At 46.0% G+C, this 24,176-nt stretch overlaps 1 protein-coding gene across 1 annotated transcript in view; it reads right to left on the bottom strand.

The window, feature by feature from the left end:
- LOC121570729 (adenylate cyclase type 9-like) overlaps positions 1–24,176 on the bottom strand; it is an 82,749-nt gene that overhangs the window by 10,338 nt on the left and 48,235 nt on the right. The window contains exon 2 of the mRNA XM_045214650.1: positions 12,008–12,201. Within this exon, the coding sequence (XP_045070585.1) occupies positions 12,008–12,201 (194 nt within the window). The remainder of the gene's footprint in view (positions 1–12,007; positions 12,202–24,176) is intronic.

Consider the following 24,176-nt stretch of genomic DNA (forward strand, 5'->3'; position numbering starts at 1 on the left):
TAGTTGACGTGTACCTATGATGAAAATTACAGGCCTCTCTCATCTTTTTAAGTGGGAGATCTTGCACAATTGGTGGCTGACTAAATACTTTCCCCCCCCACTGTATATACACACACATACATACATACACATATATATATATATATATATATATACATACACACACACATATACATATATATATACATACACACATATATATATATATACAGTGGGGAGAACAAGTATTTGATACACTGCCGATTTTGCAGGTTTTCCTACTTACAAAGCATGTAGAGGTCTGTAATTTTTATCATAGGTACACTTCAACTGTGAAAGACGGAATCTAAAACAAAATTTCAGAAAATCACATTGTATGACTTTTAAGTAATTAATTTGCATTTTATTGCATGATCACCTACCAACCAGTAAGAATTCTGGCTCTGACAGACCTGTTAGTTTGTCTTTAAGAAGCCCTCCTGTTCTCCACTCATTACCTGTATTAACTGCACCTGTTTGAACTCGTTACCTGTGTAAAAGACACCTGTCCACACACTCAATCAAACAGACTCCAACCTCTCCACAATGGCCAAGACCAGAGAGCTGTGTAAGGACATCAGGGATAAAATTGTAGACCTGCACAAGGCTGGGATGGGCTTCAGGACAATAGGCAAGCAGCTTGGTGAGAAGGCAACAACTGTTGGCGCAATTATTAGAAAATGGAAGAAGTTCAAGATGACGGTCAATCACCCTCAGTCTGGGACTCCATGCAAGATCTCACCTCGTGGGGCATCAATGATCATGAGGAAGGTGAGGGATCAGCCCAGAACTACAGGGCAGGACCTGGTCAATGACCTGAAGAGAGCTGGGACCACAGTCTCAAAGAAAACCATTAGTAATAAAGTACGCCGTCATGGATTAAAATCCTGCAGCGCACGCAAGGTCCCCCTGCTCAAGCCAGCGCATGTCCAGGCCCGTCTGAAGTTTGCCAATGACCATCTGGATGATCCAGAGGAGGAATGGGAGAAGGTCATGTGGTCTGATGAGACAAAAATATAGCTTTTTGGTCTAAACTCCACTCGCCGTGTTTGGAGGAAGAAGAAGGATGAGTACAACCCCAAGAACACCATCCCAACCGTGAAGCATGGAGGTGGAAACATCATTCACCGTATTGAGGGGAGGATGGATGGGGCCATGTATCGCGAGATCTTGGCCAACAACCTCCTTCCCTCAGTAAGAGCATTGAAGATGGGTCATGGCTGGGTCTTCCAGCATGACAACGACCCGAAATACACAGCCAGGGCAACTAAGGAGTGGCTCCGTAAGAAGCATCTCAAGGTCCTGGAGTGGCCTAGCCAGTCTCCAGACCTGAACCCAATAGAAAATCTTTGGAGGGAACTGAAAGTCCGTATTGCCCAGTGACAGCCCCGAAACCTGAAGGATCTGGAGAAGGTCTGTATGGAGGAGTGGGCCAAAATCCCTGCTGCAGTGTGTGCAAACCTGGTCAAGACCTACAGGAAACTTATGATCTCTGTAATTGCAAACAAAGGTTTCTGTACCAAATATTACGTTCTGCTTTTCTGATGTATCAAATACTTATGTCATGCAATAAAATGCAAATGAATTACTTAAAAATCATACAATGTGATTTTCTGGATTTTTTGGGGGGGATTCCGTCTCACAGTTGAAGTGTACCTATGATAAAAATTACAGACCTCTACATGCTTTGTAAGTAGGAAAACCTGCAAAATCGGCAGTGTATCAAATACTTGTTTTCCCCACTGTATTTACACAAATATATACATATTAGGGGTGTAACGATCCATCTACTACATCGATGTATCGATTTATATTCCTATGATCCAACTACATCGATCTGTGCTCGGCGAGTTGGCCTTTTGGACAACATATATCAATCTAACATCGTTTTAAAATGTAATAAATCGATTGTATCGATACTAGGAAATAATTCATTGGATTTAAGCACGTCAGACTTTATATGGATGTTTTTCTTAGCACTTTTAATGATAAAGGCTTTAAACATTACTCGATTCAGTCTGCCTATCCGTGACGTCATCGCCCGCGCCAGCAGCAGCGCAAAGGCGCAAAGACAACAAAACATAGCATGGCGGACGACAGAGGAGAAGCCGACGAGCGAGAAATTATCAAGCCACCATTGCGGTCCTTACAAGAAACAGGAATCTAGGAATCTTCACCTGCACTGTCCAGTATCCAGGTATTTATTTCAGTCACACTGGTTGAATTTTTGGCTAAAAGGTTACTGAATCGATTTCAAGTCACTGAATCGTTTCGGATCGTATCGTTCTAAATGAACCAATATCGTCCTTGAATCGTATCGACAACCACGAATCGTGATACAAATCGAATCATTGTTAAAACGAATCGTTACACCCCTAATATATATACACTACCAGTCAAAAGTTTGGACACACCAACTCATTCAAGGGTTTTTCTTTATTTTTAAATATTTTCTACATTGTAGAATAATAGTGAAGATATACACATGCAGAGATCATCCGTTCACCCACACTGCGTCTCACAAAGACACGGCAGTTTGAAACAAAACTCTCCGAAACTTTCAAAGTTCTTGAAATGTTCTGTATTGACTGACCTTCATGTCTTAAAGTATTGATGGACTGTTGTTTCTCTTTGCTTATACAACTGATTGGCTCAAACGCATTAAGACGGAAATAAATTCCACAAATTAACTTTTAAGAAGGCACACCTGTTAATTGAAATGCGTCGAGGTGACTACCTCATGAAACTGGTTGAGAGAATGCCAAGAGTGTGCAAAGCTGTCATCAAGGCAAAGGGTGACTATTTGAAGAATCTCAAATATAAAATATATTTTGATTTGTTTAACACTTTTTTGGTTACTACATGATTCCATATGTGTTATTTCATAATTGTGATGTCTTCACTATTATTCTACAATGTAGAAAATAGTAAAAAGAAAAGAAAAACCCTTGAATGAGTAGGTGTGTGCAAACTTTTGACTGGTCCTGTATATATATCAAATAGCCACCCTTTGCCTTGATGACAGCTTTGCACACTCTTGGCATTCTCTCAACCAGCGTCACCTGAAATGCTTTTCCAACAGTCTTGAAGGAGTTCCCACACATGCTGAGCATATGTTGGCTGCTTTTCCTTCACTCTGCCGTCCATCTCATCCCAAACCATCTCAATTGGGTTGAGGTCGGGGGATTGTGGAGGCCAGGTCATCTGATGCAGCACTCCAACACTCTCCTTCTTGGTAAAATAGCCCTTACACAGCCTGGAGGTGTGTTGGGTCATTGTCCTGTTGAAAAACAAATGATAGTCCCACTAAGCCCAAACCAGATGGGATGGTGTATTGCTGCAGAATGCTGTGGTACCCATGCTGGTTAAGTGTGCCTTGAATTCTAAATAAATCACAGACAGTTTCACCAGCAAAGCACCCCCACACCATAACACCTCCTCCTCCATGCTTTACAGTGGGAACTACACATGCAGAGATCATCTGTTTACCCACACCGCGTCTCACAAAGACACAGCGGTTGGAACCAAAAATCTCAAATTTGGACTCCAGACCAAAGGACACATTTCCACCGGTCTAATGTCCATTGCTCATGTTTCTTGGCCCAAGCAGGTCTCTTCTTCTTCTTATTGGTGTCCTTCAGTAGTGGTTTCTTTGCAGCAATTTGACCATGAAGGCCTGATTCACACAGTCCCCTCTGAACAGTTGATGTTGAGATGTGTCTGTGACTTGAACTCTGTGAAGCATTTATTTGGGCTGCAGTTTCTGAGGCTGGTAACTCTAATGAACTTATCCTCTGCAGCAGAGGTAACTCTGGGTCTTCTATTCCTGTGGAGGTCCTCATGAGCGGCAGTTTCATCATAGCGCTTGATGGTTTTTGCGACTGCACTTGAAGAAACTTTCAAAGTTCTTGAAATTTTTCATATTGACTGACCTTCATGTCTTAAAGTAATGATGGACCGTCGTTTCTCTTTGCTTATTTGAGCTGTTCCACAAATTAACTTTTAAGAAGGCACACCTGTTAATTGAAATGCATTCCAGGTGACTACCTCATGAAGCTGGTTGAGAGAATGCCAAGAGTGTGCATAGCTGTCATGAAGGCAAAGGGTGGCTATTTGAAGAATCTCAAATATAAAATATATTTTGATTTGTTTAACATTTTTTGGTTATTACATGATTCCATATGTGTTATTTCATAGTTTTGATGTCTTCACTATGTAAAAAAAATATATATATAGAAAAACCCTTGAATGAGTAGGTGTGTCCAAACTTTTGACTTGTAGTGTATGTAATCTCACACTTGGACCCCTCCACCATTAGTGCTTTCACTGTCAGACAAGACACCATTGTCTGACCACTGCCAGATTCATGTGTTTTTGAAAACACTTCCCCACCCAAAGACCACACAAACGGATTAATCGAAATAAAAAGTACAGATGGGCACCTGGCAGCGCAACACACTTCAACACAGCGTTGCACTCCCCAGAAATTACAACCTGTATCAATGATTTCCTTTCGAGTACATTTAGCCCTAACCTACTGGTTTAAATTTTGTAGTAAAAAAAAAAGTGATCTATTATAAAGCATCAACAAAAGCAAATGTATAATTCTAATTGGAAACCTCAAACAGAGAAATGGATTCATGCCGAATGTAAACAAGGTTTTGTTTATATATATTTATCCAATAGAAAACATTACCAACCACAAGATACAGACTTTCGGCAAGAATATTGTGAAATATTGAAAGAACACAAGCAAAACCTAAGATGTAAGAAATGGAAGCATTTTGAAAACACTCTGAAAGAGATTGAAGACTCCATTGATGGAAACCAGTTCTGGGATAAATGGAGAACAGAAGAATGATCTAGCCATTCAAAATGGCAACATTTGGAAAGATCATTTTGAAAGTCTCTATTCCATCAGAAGAACTTACTTTAACCCAAATAAATATCCAAGAAAAACTCAGCTCCCTAGAACACACAATTAAAAACAACCAGAACCCAACGGACTACCAAATTACACACGCTGAACTTTCAAAGAAAATACAAAGCCTTAAATCTGGAAAGGCTTGTGGCACTGACAGGAATGAAATGCTTAAACACAGTACTCCTGAGCTACAGGATGCCTTTTTTTTTTTTTTACTATTCAACCTGGTTTTTGAGAGTGGCTGCTTCCCTGATACTTGGAACCAGGGGCTCATAACCACAAAATACAAAAAAGGTGATAAATTAGACCCTAATAATTATAGGGGAATGTGTTTGCTATTAACATGGGAAAACTGTTCTGCTGTATTCTAAATGACCGAACACAGACCTTACTTACAAAACATAACGCTCTCAGCAAAAAACTAATTGTCTTTCTACCCAAATACAGAACAACAGACCACATACACACATTACACATGCTAATAAACCAGCATGTTCATCAGAAAAACAGAGGGAAAGTATTTGCATGTTTTGTTGATTTTAAGAATGCTTTTGATTCCATTTGCCATGATGGATTATATTAACAAACCCTCCAAAGTGGTGTTGGGGGTAAAGTATACGACGTCATTAAATCTATTTACGCGAATAACTAATGTAGTATTAAACAATACAATAAAATAATAGTTTTTTGCACAAGAGAGGGGAGTGAGACAAGGGTGTTGTTTAAGTCCAACCCTGTTCAATGTCTACTAGAGGTCTTCACGGATCCACCTGTACCCAAATACCCAAGACCCAGAATTCTAAATAATGTCACGGGTCTGGGTCGGATCTGATATGATTGTCAGGGGTGTAATTTTAACTGTCTGGTCCGGAAGGGCCCGTACAGATCCGAACGCAAGAGAGAGAGAGAGCGAGAGAGACATTTTATAATTTATGCAACCGCTCTTGCTTTTCACGAGACTGGAGCATGGCGCATGTAGCTTGTTGTTGGCCAATCGTAAGTCATCAATAGGCTACAGTCATAGAACCTCGCTATGTGTGTGGCAAAAGTTAGGAGTTAAAGGAGAAGGATAGGCTACAACGACCAAGAGCCAACAGGTAGGCAGGCTGCTACTTAATGTTCTGAATGGAGTTGTTGTTATTTGTAACTGTAGAATGAGAAAGTGCATGCACTGCAGCCTCAGTTAGCCTAGCTAGCTAACGTTTGCTAGCTTAACTAGCGTCTCCCGGTTTGATGCAAACCAAGACAGGTACTACGTAATCATATTTGATGATAAATAACCTAGCTATGACAGCTATTAGTCTACTATAGCGCGAGTCGGCTTGGTTGGTTGCGGTCTCTGATCTCTCCCTCCCTCCTCCCTGCTCCCCATGTTACTCGCTCACAGTACAGCCCCTACCCCACCTGCTAGAGCGGCACCTCTCTCCCTCTTTATAATTTCCCGTTAATAAAGTAGCTTAAAAATGACTTTTCTGCTGCTTCCCTTTGTTAGATCGGACCGGGTCTGGATCTGACTAGGTCTATACAAAATGGGTGTAGTTGTCCTCGGGTCCGTTTGGAACGGGTCTCTATATTTAGAAAATTAATTTATGCATATCGGGTCCGAGTGGGAAAGACTCAGGTCCATTTCGGAACGGGTCCAACTTGTTGAACCTGTGAAGACCTCTAACGTCTACAGTGACAAACTCGCAGTGTTGTTGTACCCACCTGCAGCCCATGGACTCACCCTCAAAGACGAAGAGGTCAGATTCCTGCTCTATGCAGATTACATTGTCCTGCTGTCACCAACAGAGCAAGGTCTACAGGAGTAACTAGACATTCTATGGGAATACAGCACCAACTGGGCAATCAACCTTCATTTTCATAAAACCAACGTTGTGATTTTCCAGAAAAAGGCCAGGTACAACTACCTGGGACGAAAAATCTGTGCCTCTGTTGGATTTGGTCTGGTAGTGAATGCACTAAAAGAAAAAGCCTGCAATGCTTTTTACTCCATAAAAAGACAATTCTCCAAAATAAATATTCCAATCCAAATCTGGTGCAAAATAATCAATAGTGTCATTTTACCATTTTACCAAAACCCAATAGAAAATCTGCATACAGAATTCTGCAGAATTAACCTAAATATCCAAAAGAAACGACCAAATAATTAGTGTAGAGCGGAACTCGGAAGATTCCCTCTAATTGTTCATATAAGGAAACAGACACTTACATTTTGGCACCAATTCAAATTAAGCCCCAAAACATCCCTCCAATTCAAAGCACTGGAAACCCAAGAGCTGAACCCTATGTCAGCTGTTAAAAACACTAAGCAACCCTATTATCCAAACACACACGGAAATCAATCAGTCAGATTGTTACAGAAATTAAAACCTTCTATTTGAAAAATTGGGAAAATTAAACAAAAACACAGAATAAACTAAATTGCTATTTGGCCCTAAAAAGATGATAGAGATAGTCCGAATATCTCTACGCTTTCAGAGATACAAAACAGAGGCAGATCCTGACTAAATACAAGCTCAGCCACCACCAATTGGCTATAGAAAAAGGGAGACAGGGCCAGGGCGATAGAGGAGAGGTGGAGAGAGGGATGACATAGAAGAGGCTGGGGTAGGCTGAAGGAATGGACAGAGACAGATTGTTCAAGGTACTCGGTAACATCGTGACGCAGACACATGCGTGTACGTGCGCACCCACACAACCTACAGAATTAAAACAGACAGCCAGACGATACTGTGAACACTGGCTCACTTTCAGGCGACACACACAGCCTGATACACATACAGATACACACTCAGCCAAGTCAGGCTCTGAGGACCAGTGAGTGTGTGAGAGGAGTGAGAAGCCCACAGAAAGGACACGGCTTCAAAGAGGCGTCATTAAACCTAGTGAAGTGTGAGTGAGTGAGTGAGAGAGAGAGAGCCAATGAAGTGAAGGTTTGTACCAGTGAAGTGTGTGCGCCCACGTGAAGGGCTTTCTAATGCCTCTCCACATGTGTTACCTCATTAATGCCAAGGACCCGGCAGTTTGCCCGCCAACCTCCTCTCCTCTCCCCTCTTCACTTCTCCTCTCATCCTTCTCATCCGCCTTCCCCTAACGAGACCCCCACGACCAGCACTGATAGATGTAGTGGTGGTACGGGACGCTTACAGTGGGGCTGTGGGGGGCTAATTGGTATCTATAAAGCAAGTATGTGTGTGTACTGTATGACTGAGGAGAGTAGTGACTACTGGATATAGGAATAGCAGCAGAGTAAATATACAGTATCTTGTCTTTGACCTATATGGCGCCTCATTACTCCATCATGACACTAGAACCATCGGGACCAAATAGGATTTACACTAATGTCAACACATTCACCTGGGCCCGTATTCAGAGTAGGAGTGCTGATCTAGGATCAGGTTTGCCTTTTAGATCATAATGAATAAGACTCAGGGGGGACCTGATCCTAGGTCAGCACTCCTACACTTTATGAGTAACAGTAACAGAGTAGAGAATTGTCTCTGTTGGTGAATATTATATTATATGCATTGTGGATAAGCAAGGGTCAGCCAGATGTAGATATCTTGTTAAATTAGGGCCCTGTGTTTTGCACAATTATGTAACATGCCTGGATTTTAACCTTCATTTCAACTTTGATTAACTTTTTAGGTCAGATGGTCCAACACCATCCTCAGACAATTGCTTTCATTTTTGGTGTAATTCTAATTTCTGGATAAGACTTAAAATACAGAATACAATCTCATGTCACATGACTGCTCAAAACACAGGACCCTACAATTATGTTCTGAAGAGATGTCTACTGGGCTAAACATTTGATCCACTATGACCATTTTTCAAATGAAGTCAAAGTACAGAATGTTAACAACCAAAGAATATGGCTATCCATCTTCACAGTAGAAAACCACCAAAAAGGGGAATGAGCAAACACCTGACCCTCATCTCCCCTTTACCCTGCAGTATACTGTCACGATCGTCGAACACAGTGGACCAATGCGCAGCGTGATAAGTGAACATACTTTTATTTAGATTCACCACACGAACAAAACAACAAAACGATAACGTGAAGTCCTTGGTTACAATACAAAACCAACACGGAACAAGATCCCACCATACACTGTGCCAAACAGGCTCCCTAAGTATGGTAAATCAGAGACAACAAGCAACAGCTGATTCTCGTTGCCTCTGATTGAGAACCACCCCGGCCAACATAGATACACATGAACTAGATCCTAACATAGAAACACAAACACATAGAATCTACACACCCTGGCTCAACATATAAGAGTCCCAAAGCCAGGGCGTGACAGTACCCCCCCCAAAGGCGCGGACTGCGACCGCGCCAAACATAAACCGAACAGGGGAGGGCCGGGTGGGCATTCCTCCTCGGAGGCGGATCCGGCTCCGGGCGTGACCACCACCCTCTAATAACCCCCCCGTAGTGCCCCTGGTCTGGTCTGGCCCCGCTGGCTGGAGCTGGACTGGACATTGGTGGAGCGGATTGCTTAGGCTCCGGTGTGGAGCAGCTGACCGGTACCTGACCAGGCACCATAGGCTTGGTGCGGGGAGCAGGAACAGGCCGGGCCGGGCTGGCGACGCGCACCATAGGCTTGGTGCGGGGAGCAGGAACAGGCCGGGCCGGGCTGGCGACGCGCACCATTGGCTTGGTGCGGGGAGCAGGAACAGGCCGGGCCGGGCTGGCGACGCGCACCATTGGCTTGGTGCGAGGGGCAGGAACAGGCCGGGTCGGGCTGGCGACGCGCACCATAGGCTTGGTGCGAGGGGCAGGAACAGGCCGGACCGGGCTGGCGACGCGCATCACAGGCTTGGTGCGAGGGACAGGAACAGGCCGGACCGCACTGGGAACACACACCACTGGCCTTATACGGGGGATCAGGAACGGGCCGGACCGGACTGGCAACACACTTCAGTACCTCTCGCCGTGCCTCTACACTTTCCCTCCCTCTAATCACCAATGACTCCCATAACCCGGTGGCCTTCTCTCCTCGTCCACAAACTCGCCCCTTATCTGCCTCCAGCAGCCCCGTCGTCCATGCCATGTGCCCCCCCCTAAAAATGTATTGGGGTTGCCTCTCGCCTGTCCGACGACGACACTGTTGGCGCCGTACCTCCTCTCTCGCCAAGGCTTTAACCTTTGCCCATGGTCCTCTGCCCTCGAACATGTCCTCCCAGGACCACCATTGGCCCACCTGGGCCATCGCCAACTTCTCCATCTCCTTACCCGGCGTTAGCTCCGAAACACGCTGCTTGGTCCAGTATTGGTGGGATCTTGTTCCGTGTTGGTTTTGTATTGTAACCAAGGACTTCACGTTATCGTTTTGTTGTTTTGTTCGTGTGGTGAATCTAAATAAAAGTATGTTCACTTATCACGCTGCGCATTGGTCCACTGTGTTCGATGATCGTGACAGAAGATCCCACCAAAACTGGACCAAGCAGCGTGTCCAGGAGCCAACGCCAGAGGTAACTCTAGCGGATATCCACCTCGACTGGGCCAAGCAGCGTGTCCAGGAGCCAACGCCAGAGGTAACTCTAGCGGATATCCACCTCGACTGGGTCAAGCAGCGTGTCCAGGAGCCAACGCCAGAGGTAACTCTAGCGGATATCCACCTCGACTGGGTCAAGCAGTGTGAGGAGGAGAGAGGTTGGACCTGGGAGCAGAGGATGGAGAGTCTGGCGAGAGCCATGGAGGCCATATCCACGGGGGAGAGACAAGCCCAATAAATGTTAAGGGGGGGGGCTCACACTGTGGACGACGGGGCTGCTGGAGGCAGATAAGGGGCGAGTTAGTGGACGAGGAGTGAAGGCCACCGGGTTACGGGAGCCATTGGCGAGTAGAGGGAAGGAAAATGTAGAGGCACGGCGAGAGGTACTGAGGTGTGTTGCCAGTCCGGTCCGGCCCGTTCCTGATCCCCGGGTAAGGCCAGTGGTGTGTGTTCCCAGTGCGGTCCGGCCTGTTCCTGTCCCTCGCACCAAGCCTGTGATGCGCGTCGCCAGCCCGGTCCGGCCTGTTCCTGCCTCTCGCACCAAGCCAATGGTGCGCGTCGCCAGCCCGGCCCGGCCTGTTCCTGCTCCCCGCACCAAGCCAATGGTGCGCGTCGCCAGCCCGGCCCGGCCTGTTCCTGCTCCCCGCACAAAGCCTGGGGTGCGCGTCGTCAGCCTGGTCCGGCCCGTTCCTGCTCCCCGCAAAAAGCCTGTGGTGCGCATCGTCAGCCCGGTTCGGCCCGTCCCTGCTCCCCGCACCAAGCCTGTGGTGTGCATCGTCAGCCCGGTCCGGCCCGTTCCTGCTCCCCGCACCAAGCCTGTGGTGCGCTTCGTCAGCCCGGTTCGGCCCGTCCCTGCTCCCCGCACCAAGCCTGTGGTGCGCGTCGTCAGCCCGGTCCGGCCCGTTCCTGCTCCCCGCACCAAGCCTGTGGTGCGCGTCGTCAGTCCTGCCTGGGTCACCGGTGCCTGGTCAGGTACCGGTCAGCTGCTCCACATCGGAGCCTAAGCAATCCGCTCCACCGATGTCCAGTCCAGCTCCAGCCAGCGGGGCCAGACCGGACCAGGGGCGCTACGGGGGAATTGTTGGAGGGTGGTGGTCAAGCCCGGAGCCGGAACCGCCTCCGAGGAGGAATGCCCACCCGGCCCTCCCCTGTTCGGTTTATGTTTGGCGCGGTCGCATTCCGTGCCTTTGGGGGTACTGTCACGCCCTGGCTCTGGGACTCTGTTATGTTGAGCCAGGGTGTGTAGTTTCTATGTATTTGTGTTCTAGGTTCGTTATCTAGCTCATGTGTTTCTGTGTTGGCCGGGGTGGTTCTCAATCAGAGGCAACGAGTGTCAGCTGTTGCTTGTTGTCTCTGATTGGGAACCATACTTAGGCAACCTGTTTTCCACAGTGTTTTGTGGGATCTTGTTCCGTGTAAGGTTTGTGTCTGTTACCTAGGACTTCACGTATCGTTTTGTTGTTTTGTTTCGTGTGGTGAATCAAATTAAAAGTATGTTCACTCATCACGCTGCGCATTGGTCCACTTCCTCCAACGATCGTGACATATACCATGTCCTCACCTTGGCCCTGTCGGGAGCCCCTTCCTGGGGTAGGCCGCAGGCTGAGGGGGCTCTGGGGGGTCCATCTGGGGTGTGGGCACGGGGTGTGGGACAGCGGGTGTCCCCCCCAGGCTCCAGGCCAGCCAGGCGAAGCTGGGAACAGCTACAGTGGCACGGCTCCACCTTCCTCCCTGAGATCAGGTAGGTCTTCAATCCTGAAGGAGCCAGAACACAGAGATAGATGTCAGTGACAGAGACTCTTATCAACACACATACTGTAAAACGTAGAAGAAAAGTGCCTTTTATGTGAAGAAAATGTGGCTTCATTTACATTTTATTTTCTCAACTTACAGATCTAAGCGACAATAAGGCCTTCAGAGTTTCTGTAACTACACAGGGGCGCAACTTTCACTGGGGACGGGGTCATGACCCTCTAATATGCTTCTCTGCTAAATTCTGAGTAAAAGATTGAAAGGAATGTGAGTCTTATTCAGTACATTTAGTCATTGCTTGCTTTTCTAAAGTTTACCAACCATGCCAGCAGCCATGTCAGCTAAGATAGTTAGACAAGCTAGCTACTCTCACTTGATTGGTAGCTAGTAATGAGGATGGGAGATTTGGAACCTACTGTATCTGGGCTAGCTAAAGCCAACTTCATTAAATTGTAGTATTACAGAGATTTTTTTTTACATTTAACCAAAAAATTAAATGGCTGGCTTTAGTTGACTGATGTAGCTGGCAAGGTAACTGCGGTCTGACTTAACAGAAGAAAAATAATTAAACTGGTGTTTATTCCCAGTGCTGAGCTAGTAGGATAATCTCTACAAGCAGACTATGACCAACCCCATGTACACACAAACAGCATGGGCAGTTTGAAACCCACAGAAGGGTCACATCACATAAACCTGGTATACAGTTACGATCTGGTCGTTAGGTAGTTTTGCGACGGAAAACAAAAAATGAGCATTTCTTATTGGACAAGCTTAGGTAGTTAATGTCTGTTTCAGTCTGTTTTCTTCTGTTTGGTGCCTAATGAACAGAACCCAGTTGAACTCCCCTGGCCTCATGATTCTCTCTTGCTCTCCAAGCTTGGTTGAAACCAGCTGAGGCTGCCACAAGTATTTGCACATAACACTGCATGGTGATTGAGAGAGGAAACAACAGCGACCACAGTGTAGGGTATCCAATCAAAGCTCATTATTTGACCAATGGGTAAATAAATATGTTAATTATGTAGATAATCCTCTAAGAAAACCAATGGTCCAAACCTCATGTCTCTATCAAAATCCGTTCAAATTTTATTGGAGTTTTTACCTTTGTAGGACGGTCAAAATTAGGGCGACTAAATCAATGGAGGCCAGAGAAAAAAAGTGGTCATAAATCAGGAAAATAGTTTCAGGTCAGCTAGGCTGGATGCTGTGCGAGTTTTAAGGCTACCGGACCGGCTTACCATTGAACTTGTCATCTTTCTTCTCAAATCCAGAGGACATAAAACAATATAGAGGTCAGATAGATATTGATTTTGAGACATAACATATACACTGAACAAAAATATAAACACAACATGTAAAGTGTTGGTCCCATGTTTCATGAGCTGAAATAAAAGATCCCATACATTTTCCATATGCACAAAAAGCTTATTTCTCTCAAATTGTGCACAAATTTGTTTACATCTCTGTTAGTGAGCATTTCTCATTTGCCAAGATAATTCACCTGACAGGTGTGGCATATCAAGATGCTGATCTTGTGCTGGTAACAATAAAAGGCCACTCTAAAATGTGCAGTCATCCGTCCAGAGTCTTGACCTGACTGCAGTTCGGCATCGTAACAGACTTCAGTGGGCAAATGCTCACCTTCGATGGCCACTGGCATGCTGGAGAAGTGTGCTCTTCACAGATTAATCCTGGTTTCAACTGTATTGGGTAGATGGCAGACAGCGTTTATGGTGTCTTGTGGGCGAGTGGTTTGCTGATGTAAATGTTGTGAACAGAGTGCCCCATGGTGGCGGTGGTATGGGCATAAGCTATGGACAACAAACACAATTGCATTTTATCGATGGCAATTTGAATGCACAGAGATACCGTGACGAGATCCTGAGGCCCATTGTCATGCCATTCATCCACCACCATCACCTCATGTTTCAGCATGATAATGCACGGCCCCATGTCGTAAGGATCTGTACACAATTCCTGGAAGCTGAAAATGTCCCAGTTCTTCCATGCATAGTCACCAGACACGTCACCCATTGAGCATGTTTGGGATGCTATGGATCGACGTGTACGACAGCGTGTTCCAGTTCCCGCCAATATCCAGCAACTTCGCACAGCCATTGAAGAGGAGTGAAACAACATTCCACAGGCCACAATCAACAGCCTGCTCAACCTTATGCGAAGAAGATGTGTCGTGCTGCATGAGGCAAATGGTGGTCACACCAGATACTGATTGGTTTTCTGATCCACGCCCCTACTTTTTTTTAAGGTACCTGTGTCCAACAGATGCATATCTATATTCCCAGTCATGTGAAATCCATAGATTAACGCCAAATTAATTTATTTCAATTGACTGATTTCCTTATATGAACTGTAACTCAGTAAAATCTTTGAAATTGTTGTATGTTGCGTTTATATTTGAGTTCAGTGTAGTATTTTAATATACGCTGTTCATATTACTGTGAAGTTCCTGTACTTTCTCGAAGACTTCTCACAAAAACAAGCGCATCTCTGTGAAATGTCAACGGAGCACTGTCGAATCCTTTTACATTTAATTAAACTCGTATCATGCAAATTTTGCTATCTACAACCAGCGGAAACAACTCGGAAGACGACCACAAAATGTAAAATCCTCAAAAGTTTAGGTGATAACGCTGCACCGCTCAGAGCGACAGAGCTCTGTGCTTATTATCAGATGTATTAGGTTACGAAATCGGACTTTTTGGATATAATGTTAATGATATGCTCGAGAAAGACCCCACTGAACGATTCAGAACATGAAGAGTCCCATTTGTCTTGGTAAAATGCATTTTATAACATAAGGAAGTGAAACGTCATCACCAAAGCGGGTTTCCACCCACTCTGGGCAGAGTAGGCTAACTGATATACAGAGATAACAAACAATGTATTAGTGAGGTGTGTGTGTGTGCGTGTGATCCAGCCGATGTCAGGCTATTTAAACACACCACCAATTTGAAAGGGAAATGAACAGCCTGTACCTCAAGGAAGTCTTTCCCCTGATTGAAATTAGAATGTTTGGTTGATTAGAGCAACAGTGTTGATTTGAAACACATTCAATGTCTTTGCCATGGTGATCATTCCATAAAAATACAATTACTATTGAATATGATGTTATCAAAACAGAAAATTGCAACTTTAATAGAATTATAAATGTTAGAATGTTTGGTTGATAGGCACCAATGTTGATTTGGAACTCACTTTTGGTGGCAACAACCGCAAGACTAGACATGCAACTTGCTTCTGCTATCTAAAGTTGGCCATTTTTAAACAATCAGCTTCTAAACCCAGCGATTTGATCAGTCTGGACCATTAATAGCACAGGGACATCAGCATCTTCCTGCAAGACCATCAGATTCTATCGTCATCAATCTTAAGAGCCAAATACTGTGTTCTTACCAGGACTTGGTTCATTACTTATTTTTGTGTATTTCTCACATTCAGTGTTTAGAATGCATTAAGGTACATCTAGAACTGGTTGTATGTCTGAATTTAGGTCAGGCCCTCCCGAGTTTCTCAGAGATCTTGCATTGTGAGTGGTACTGGAAGTCCCTACACATGGCCAGCTTCGCTGCCACCACCAGCACCTGCCTGAACATGAGAAACACTGTCTGTTCCACCAGCACATGGAGTACAGGTGCAAGGTGGAGTTGAGAGGAGGGCTGTGGAGGTCATTACATTTTGTCAGCCAGTGATTGTCAAGCAAATACAGTGCCTTCGGAAAGTATTCAGACCCCTTGACTTTTTCCACATTTTGTTAGGTTACAACCTTATTCTAAAATGTATTAAATTGTTTGTCTACACACATTACCCCATAATGACAAAGCAAAAACAGGTTTTTTGAAATGTATGCTAATTTATAAAAAACTGAAATATCACATTTACATAAGTATTCAGACCCTTTACTCAGTACTTTGTTGAAGCAGCTTTGGCAGCAATTACAGCCTCGATTCTTCTTGGGTATGACACTACAAGCTTGGCACACCTGTATTTGGGGAGTTTCTCCCATTCTTCTCTGCAGATCCTCTCAAGCTCTGTCAGGTTGGATGGGGAGCATCGCTGTACAGCTATTTTCAGGTCTCTCCAGAGATGTTCGATCGGGTTCAAGTCCAGGCTCTGGCTGGGCCACTCAAGGACATTCAGAGACTTGTCCCGAAGCCACTCCTGCGTTGTCTTGGCTGTGTGCTTAGGGTCGTTGTTGTGTTGGAAGGTGAACCTTCTCCCCAGTCTGAGGTCCTGAGTGCTCTGGAGCAGGTTTTCATCAATAATCTCTCTGTACTTTGCTCCGTTCATCTTTCCCTCAATCCTGACTAGTCTCCCAGTCCCTGCCACTGAAAAACATCCCCACAGCATGACGCTGCCACCACCATGCTTCACCCCCATACGTGACGCTTGGCATTCAGGCCAAAGAGTTCAATCGGTTTCATCAGACCAGAGAATCTTGTTTCTCATGTTCTGAGAGTCTTTGGGTGCCTTTTGGCAAACTTCAAGCGGGCATTCATGTGCCTTTTACTGAGGAGTGGCTTCCGTCTGGCCACTCTACCATAAAGGCCTGATTGGTGGAGTGCTGCAGAGATGGTTGTCCTTCTGGAAGGTTCTCCCATCTCCACAGAGGAACTCTAGAGCTCTGTCAGAGTGACCATCGGGTTCTTGGTCACCTCCCTGACCAAGGCCCTTCTCCCCCGATTGTTCAGTTTAGACAGGTGGCCAGCTCTAGGAAGAGTCTTGGTGGTTCCAAACTTCTTCCATTTAAGAATGATGGAGGCCACTGTGTTTTTGGGGACCTTCAATGCTGCAGACATTTTTTGGTACCCTTCCCCAGATCTGTGCCTCGACACAATCCTGTCTCGGAGCTCTATGGACAATTCCTTCGACCTCATGGCTTGGTTTTTGCTCTGACATGCACTGTCAACTGTGAGACCTTATATAGACAGGTGTGTGTCTTTCCAAATCATGTCTAATCAATTGAATTTACCACAGGTGGACTCCAATCAAGTTGTAAAAACATCTCAAGGATGATCAATGGAAACAGGAGGCACCTGAGCGCAATTTCGAGTCTCATAGTGAAGGGTCTGAATACTTATGTAATTAAGGTAACTTTTGTATTTTTTATTTGCTAAAATTTCTAAAAACCTGTTTTCACTTTGTCATTATGGGGTATTGTGTGTAGATTGCTAAGGACCTTTTTTTATTTAATCCATTTTAGAATAATGCTGTAACGTAACAAAATGTGGAAAAAGTCAAGGGGTCTGAATATTTTCCGAAGGCACTGTAACTGCCGGTCTCACAAGTAATTGACCGTTAATTAACATAAAACACATTTAGCACCTCCACTGATGCAGACCTTTGGAACATCTACATTTGAAAAAGTCTAATAAATCCATATAATATAGCCTACACGGTCACAATAAATCCATTATTTATTTTAGACGGGTCTAGAGAAACATGAATTAAGAAAATGTAGTCTATTTCAGAAGAACAGAATAGCATACTCTGAGTTGTCCTTATGTTAGGCCATGATCTGACTATGCCATATGGCTGTGGGCTACACTAGTTAATTTAGCAGACAATATTTGCTTAGAATTCCGTGGCATTATTTTATATTATTTTATAGTATGAAGACTACAATTGAACATAGCTTTCAATTGAACGGCTATCTACCTCTCTGTCAACCGGACGGGACCTCCTAGTGTTGACACTGAGCCCTGCCGATCCAACACGACTGGTCTGCCAACGAAATAGTCTGATGTGGTTTCAACAGGCTTCCCGTTGCGACGACCACGAAGATCCATCTGCCAGCCCCGGCCCGCTAGCACACGCAAACTACAACTGTGCTCCCTGCTAGCTGTGCTGAAGCACCAATTTGAACTGCTCTCGGACTCACATATTGCTGTTCACTGGACCTTATGATCACTCAGCTGCACAGCTGATGCCTGCTGGACTGTTCCTTTACACGGTACCCTGTCCTGTTTATTCTGTTTAGCCTTAGCCCAAACGTTATCGCTATTTCCAGTTGTTGTCTTAGCTCTCTCTAATAACACCTGTGACTGCTTTATGCCTCTCTCCCATGTCAATTATGCCTTGCCTATTGCTGTTTGGGTTAGTTCTTATTATACAATTTCACTGTAGAACCCCTAGTCCCTCTCAAACTGCCTCAAATAGTTCCTTTGTTCCACCCCCCATACACGCCGAGACCGGCTCAATCGGTGCCTCCAGTGACGCTATCTCTTTCATTGTTACCCAACGCTTAGGGTTACCTGAACTGTACTCATATCCTTCCATATCCTTTTCTGTACATAATGCCCTGAATCTTTTCTACAACGCCCGGAGAACTGCCCCCTTTATTCTATGCACCCAACGCACTAGAAGACCAGTTCTTAAAGCCTTTAGTCGTATCCTTATTCTAGTCCTCCTCTGTTCCTCTGGTGATGTAGAGGCTAACCCAGGCCCTGCAGCCCCCAGTATCACTCCTACTCCCCAGGAGCTATCATTTGTTGACTTCTGTAACCGTAAAAGTCTTGGTTTTCTGCACGTAAATATCAGAAGCCTCCTTCCTAAGTTTGAGTTATTCACTGCGTTAGCACACTCCGCCAACCCTGATGTTCTAGCAGTGTCTGAATCCTGGCTTAGGAAGGCCACCAAAAATTCTGAAATGTCCATCCCCAACTATAACATTTTCCGTCTAGATAGAACTGCCAAAGGGGGTGGAGTTGCAATCTACTGTAGAGGTAGCCTGCAGAGCTCTATCATACTATCCAGGTCTGTGCCCAAACAGTTTGAGCTTCTACTTCTAAAAATCCACCTTTCCAGAAATAAATCTCTCACTGTTGCCGCTTGCTACAGCCCCCCCTCAGCCCCCAGCTGTGCCCTGGACACCATATGTGAATTGATTGCCCCCCATCTATCCTCAGAGTTCGTACTGCTTGGTGACCTAAATTGGGATATGCTTAACACCCCGGCCATCCTACAATCTAAACTAGATGCCCTCAATCTCACACAAATTATCAACGAACCTACCAGGTACAACCCTAAATCCGTAAACATGGGTACCCTCATAGATATCATCCTGACTAACTTACCCTCTAAATACACCTTCGCTGTCTTCAACCAGGATCTCAGCGATCACTGCCTTATTGCCTGCATCCGTAACGGGTCCGCGGTCAAACGACCACCCCTCATCACTGTCAAACGCTCCCAAAAACACTTCAGCGAGCAGGCCTTCCTAATTGACCTGGCCCAGGTATCCTGGATGGATATAGATCTCATTCCGTCAGTAGAGGATGCCTAGTTGTTCTTTAAAAGTAATTTCCTCTCAATCTTAAATAAACATGCCCCATTCAAAAAATACAGAACTAAGAACAGATATAGCCCCTGGTTCTCCTCAGACTTGACTGCCCTTGACCAGCACAAAAACATCCTGTGGCGTACTGCATTAGCATCAAATAGCCCCCGCGATATGCAACTTTTCAGGGAAGTTAGGAACCAATATACACAAGCAGTTAGGAAAGCAAAGGCTAACTTTTTCAAACAGAAATTTGCATCCTGTAGCACTAACTCCAAAACGTTTTGGGACACTGTAAAGTCCATGGAAAATAAGAGCACTTCTTCCCAGCTGCCCACTGCACTGAGGCTAGGAAACACTATCACCACCGATAAATCTACAATAATCGAGAATTTCAACAAGCATTTTGCTACGGCTGGCCATGCTTTCCACCTGGCTACCACTACCCTGGCCACCAGCTCTGCACCCTCCGCTGCAACTTGCCCATGCCCCCCGCTTCTCCTTCACACAAATCCAGACAGCTGATGTTCTGAAAGAGCTGCAAAATCTGGACCCCTACAAATCATCTGGGCTAGACAATCTGGACCCTTTCTTTCTAAAACTAGCCGCCGAAATTGTCGCAACCCCTATTACTAGCCTGTTCAACCTCTCTTTCGTAACGTCTGAGATCCCCAGAGATTGGAAAGCTGCCGCGGTCATCCCCCTCTTCAAAGGGGGTGACACTCTAGATCCAAACTGTTACAGACCCATATCCATCCTGCCCTGCCTTTCAAAAGTTTTTGAAAGCCAAGTCAACAAACAGATCACCGGCCATTTTGAATCCCACCGTACCTTCTCCGCTATGCAATCCGGTTTCCGAGCTGGTCATGGGTGCACTTCAGCCACGCTCAAGGTCCTAAACGATATTATAACCGCGATCGATAATAGACAGTACTGTGCAGCCGTTTTCATTGACCTGGCCAAGGCTTTCGACTCTGTCAACCACCGCATTCTTATTGGCAGACTAAATAGCCTTGGTTTCTCAAATGACTGCCTCGCCTGGTTCACCAACTACTTCTCAGATAGAGTTCAATGTGTCAAATCGGAGGGCCTGTTGTCTGGACCTATGGCAGTCTCTATGGGGGTGCCACAGGGTTCAATTCTTGGGCCGACTCTTTTCTCTGTGTATATCAATGACGTCGCTCTTGCTGCTGGTGACTCTCAGATCCACCTCTACGCAGACGACACCATTTTGTATACATCTGGCCCTTCATTGGACACTGTGTTAACAAACCTCCAAACGAGCTTCAATGCCATACAACACTCCTTCAGTAGCCTCCAACTGCTCTTAAACACTAGTAAAACTAAATGCATGCTCTTCAACCGAACGCTGCTTGCACCCGCCCACCCGACTAGAATCACTACTCTCGACGGGTCTGACCTAGAGTATGTGGACAACTACAAATATCTAGGTGTCTGGTTAGACTGTAAACTCTCCTTCCAGACTCACATTAAGAATCTCCAATCCAAAGTTAAATCTAGAATCGGCTTCCTATCTCGCAACAAAGCCTCCTTCACTCATGCTGCCAAACATGCCCTCGTAAAACTGACTATCCTACCGATCCTTGACTTCGGCGATGTCATTTACAAAATAGCCTCCAACACTCTACTCAGCAAATTGGATGTAGTCTATCACAGTGCCATCCGTTTTGTCTCCAAAGCCCCATATAATACCCACCACTGTGACCTGTACGCTCTTGTTGGCTGGTCCTCACTACATATTCGTCGCCAAACCCACTGGCTCCAGGCCATCTATAAATCACTGCTAGGCAAATCCCCGCCTTATCTTAGCTCATTGGTCACCATAGCAACACCCACCCGTAGTCTGCGCTCCAGCAGGTATATCTCACTGGTCATCCCCAAAGCCAACACCTCCTTTGGCCGCAATTCCTTCCAGTTCTCTGCTGCCAATGACTGGAACAAATTGCAAAAATCTCTGAAGCTGGAGACACTTATCTCCCTCACTAACTTTAAGCATCAGTTGTCAGAGCACCTTACCGATCACTGCACCTGTACACAGCCCATCTGAAATTAGCCCACCCAACTACCTCATCCCTATATTGTTATTTATTTTGCTCTTTTGCACCCCAGTATCTCTATTTGCACATCATCTCTTGCACATCTATCATTCCAGTGTTAATACTAATTGTAATTATTTTGCACTATAGCCCATTTATTGCCTTACCTCCATAACTTGCTACATTTGCACACACTGTGTATATATATTGTGACGTCACGAGAGGCTACACAGCTTTCAGCGGGATTGCTCAAGTAGTGCAAGGAGACCAGGTTCAACCAAAACAAGGATTTTATTAAAGGTCTTGGGAAACTAACGAAAGTATAACACAATTCCGTTCTCTGGTGGCTCTTTAAGGGTTAACAGTTCAGGGATGTCTCTTCCACATCCAAAATCATAACTCTCCCTCGCTCAAATAACTTTTCCCCAGTCTTACTGTATTCCACGTTGCAGCTAGTGGCCAACCCAGCAAAACGTCCTTCCAAATGTCCCACACGTATTTCCACAGGTGCATATATCCAAAGGTGAGTATTTCCCAAAGGTAAGTATCTCCAAATCCTTATATTCCTCATGGAAGTGGACGTGCAGCACTCTTGTCCTCCAGAGAGCCCAGCTTGGAGACCGTGTCTCTTCCCTTCAACAAACCTTCAGCTCCTCAGCTCCTGATTGGTTTCAGCTGGCGTGGGGAAGATTGGCCATAGAGGGTTGGAGTTCCCGACCATACCAGCAGATGGAGCCATAGCTGTCTGGGTTTGCAGCCATCTCAGGGGGATGTAACGTCCCTCCAGGACACAGCCTCTCGTGACATCACACATCCCCCTCTCGGGACCGACGTCCTCGTCGGGGTAAAGGCAGCGAAGAAGGCATCACGCCGGGAGAGGGCGTCCGCATTGCCGTGGTGCTTGCCAGCCCTGTGGACAACAGAAAAGTTAAACGGTTGCAAGCTCAAAAACCATCTGGTTACTCTACTGTTTGATTCCTTGTTCTTGGCCATCCACTGCAGAGGGGCGTGATCAGATACCACCATGAAACGTCGGCCCAGGAGATAGAACCGAAGGGACTCCAGGGCCCAGACTACAGCCAGACATTCTTTCTCCACCGTTGAATAGTTCTTCTCTCTTGGAAGTAACTTTCTGCTTAGGTAGAGAATGGGATGTTCTTCACCGTCATGTGCCTGGGTGAGGACAGCACCCAGACCCACCTCCGAAGCATCCGCTTGGACAATGAATTCCTTCTTGAAGTCTGGTGCCACCAGGATCGGACTGGAGCAGAGTGCTCGCTTCAGGTTGAGGAAAGCCGCCTCCGCCGCAGGGTTCCACTTCACCATTCGTGAGTGGCGTTTGGTCGTCAGCTCCGCCAACGGTGCAGCTATGGTAGCAAAATCTGCAATAAAGCGTCTATAGTAGCCAGCGAGGCCCAAAAATGACCTTACTTGCTTCTTGTTGATGGGCTGCGGCCAGTCCTGTATGGCCCGCAGTTTGGCTTCCTGTGGTTTGACCAACCCCCGCCCAATGGTGTACCCCAGGTAGTTTGTCTCACTGAAGGCCACCTTGCACTTCTTCGGGTTTGCCGTGAGCCCTGCTTCCCTGAGCGAATCCAGCACCGCTTGTACCCGGGGTAGGTGGCTGGCCCAATCCTGACTTTGTATAACAACATCATCCAAATAAGCCGCTGCGCACTCTTGTGGGGCGCAAGGACTCGATCCATCAGGCGTTGGAACGTGGCAGGTGCCCCGTGGAGACCAAACGGAAGTCGGGTATACTGGTAGAGCCCCTCCGGGGTGGCAAAGGCTGTCTTCTCCTTAGACGCCGGGGTCAAGGGCACCTGCCAGTAGCCTTTTGTGAGATCAAGAGTGGTTAGGAAACGAGCATGCCCCAAGGAGTCTATTAAATCATCGACACGAGGCATTGGGTATGCATCAAATTCAGACACTTCATTCAACTTTCGATAGTCATTACAAAATCGTACTGAACCGTCTGGCTTGGGAACTAGTACGATGGGACTTGCCCAGGCACTGTGGGACTCTTCGATTACTCCCAACTCCCGCATCTTCCTTACCTCCTTCTGTATAACCACTTTACGAGCCTCTGGCACGCGGCTACGGGCGCTGGTTTACCGTTCGGCCAGGCATGGTGCGGATCTCATGTTGGACCACCTCTGTGTGACCGGGGAAGGGAGGAGAAGACATCCTGGTTCTGCTCCACGAGTTCCAGGGCCATCTGTCGTTGATGTGGGGACAGATTTGGACCCAGCTGAACCTCTTCTCGCGCCGGTTCCTGGGTCTCTGTGTGGGGGTAGAGAGCTGAACAGCGCCTCTCTGGCGTGCCACTTCTTTAAAAGGTTAACATGATAAATCTGCTCAGTTTTCCTTTTATCTGGTTGCCTCACCTTGTAGTTTACTTCTCCCATGCGTTCAATGACCTCATATGGTCCTTGCCAGGTTGCCAGGAATTTGCACTCAACGGTTGGCACCAGGACCAGCACTCTGTCCCCCGGCTTAAACTCCCTGGGTTGAGCAGATCTGTTGTAGGAGGCTTGCTGTTGCCGCTGACTGGCCTCCATGTGTTCCCGCATCATGGGATAGATGGCCTTCATTCTCTCCCTCATAGCCCCTACATGGTCGAT

This window comes from Coregonus clupeaformis, unplaced genomic scaffold (genome assembly GCF_020615455.1).
Source record: "Coregonus clupeaformis isolate EN_2021a unplaced genomic scaffold, ASM2061545v1 scaf0293, whole genome shotgun sequence".
NCBI classification, from domain to species: Eukaryota; Metazoa; Chordata; class Actinopteri; order Salmoniformes; family Salmonidae; genus Coregonus; species Coregonus clupeaformis.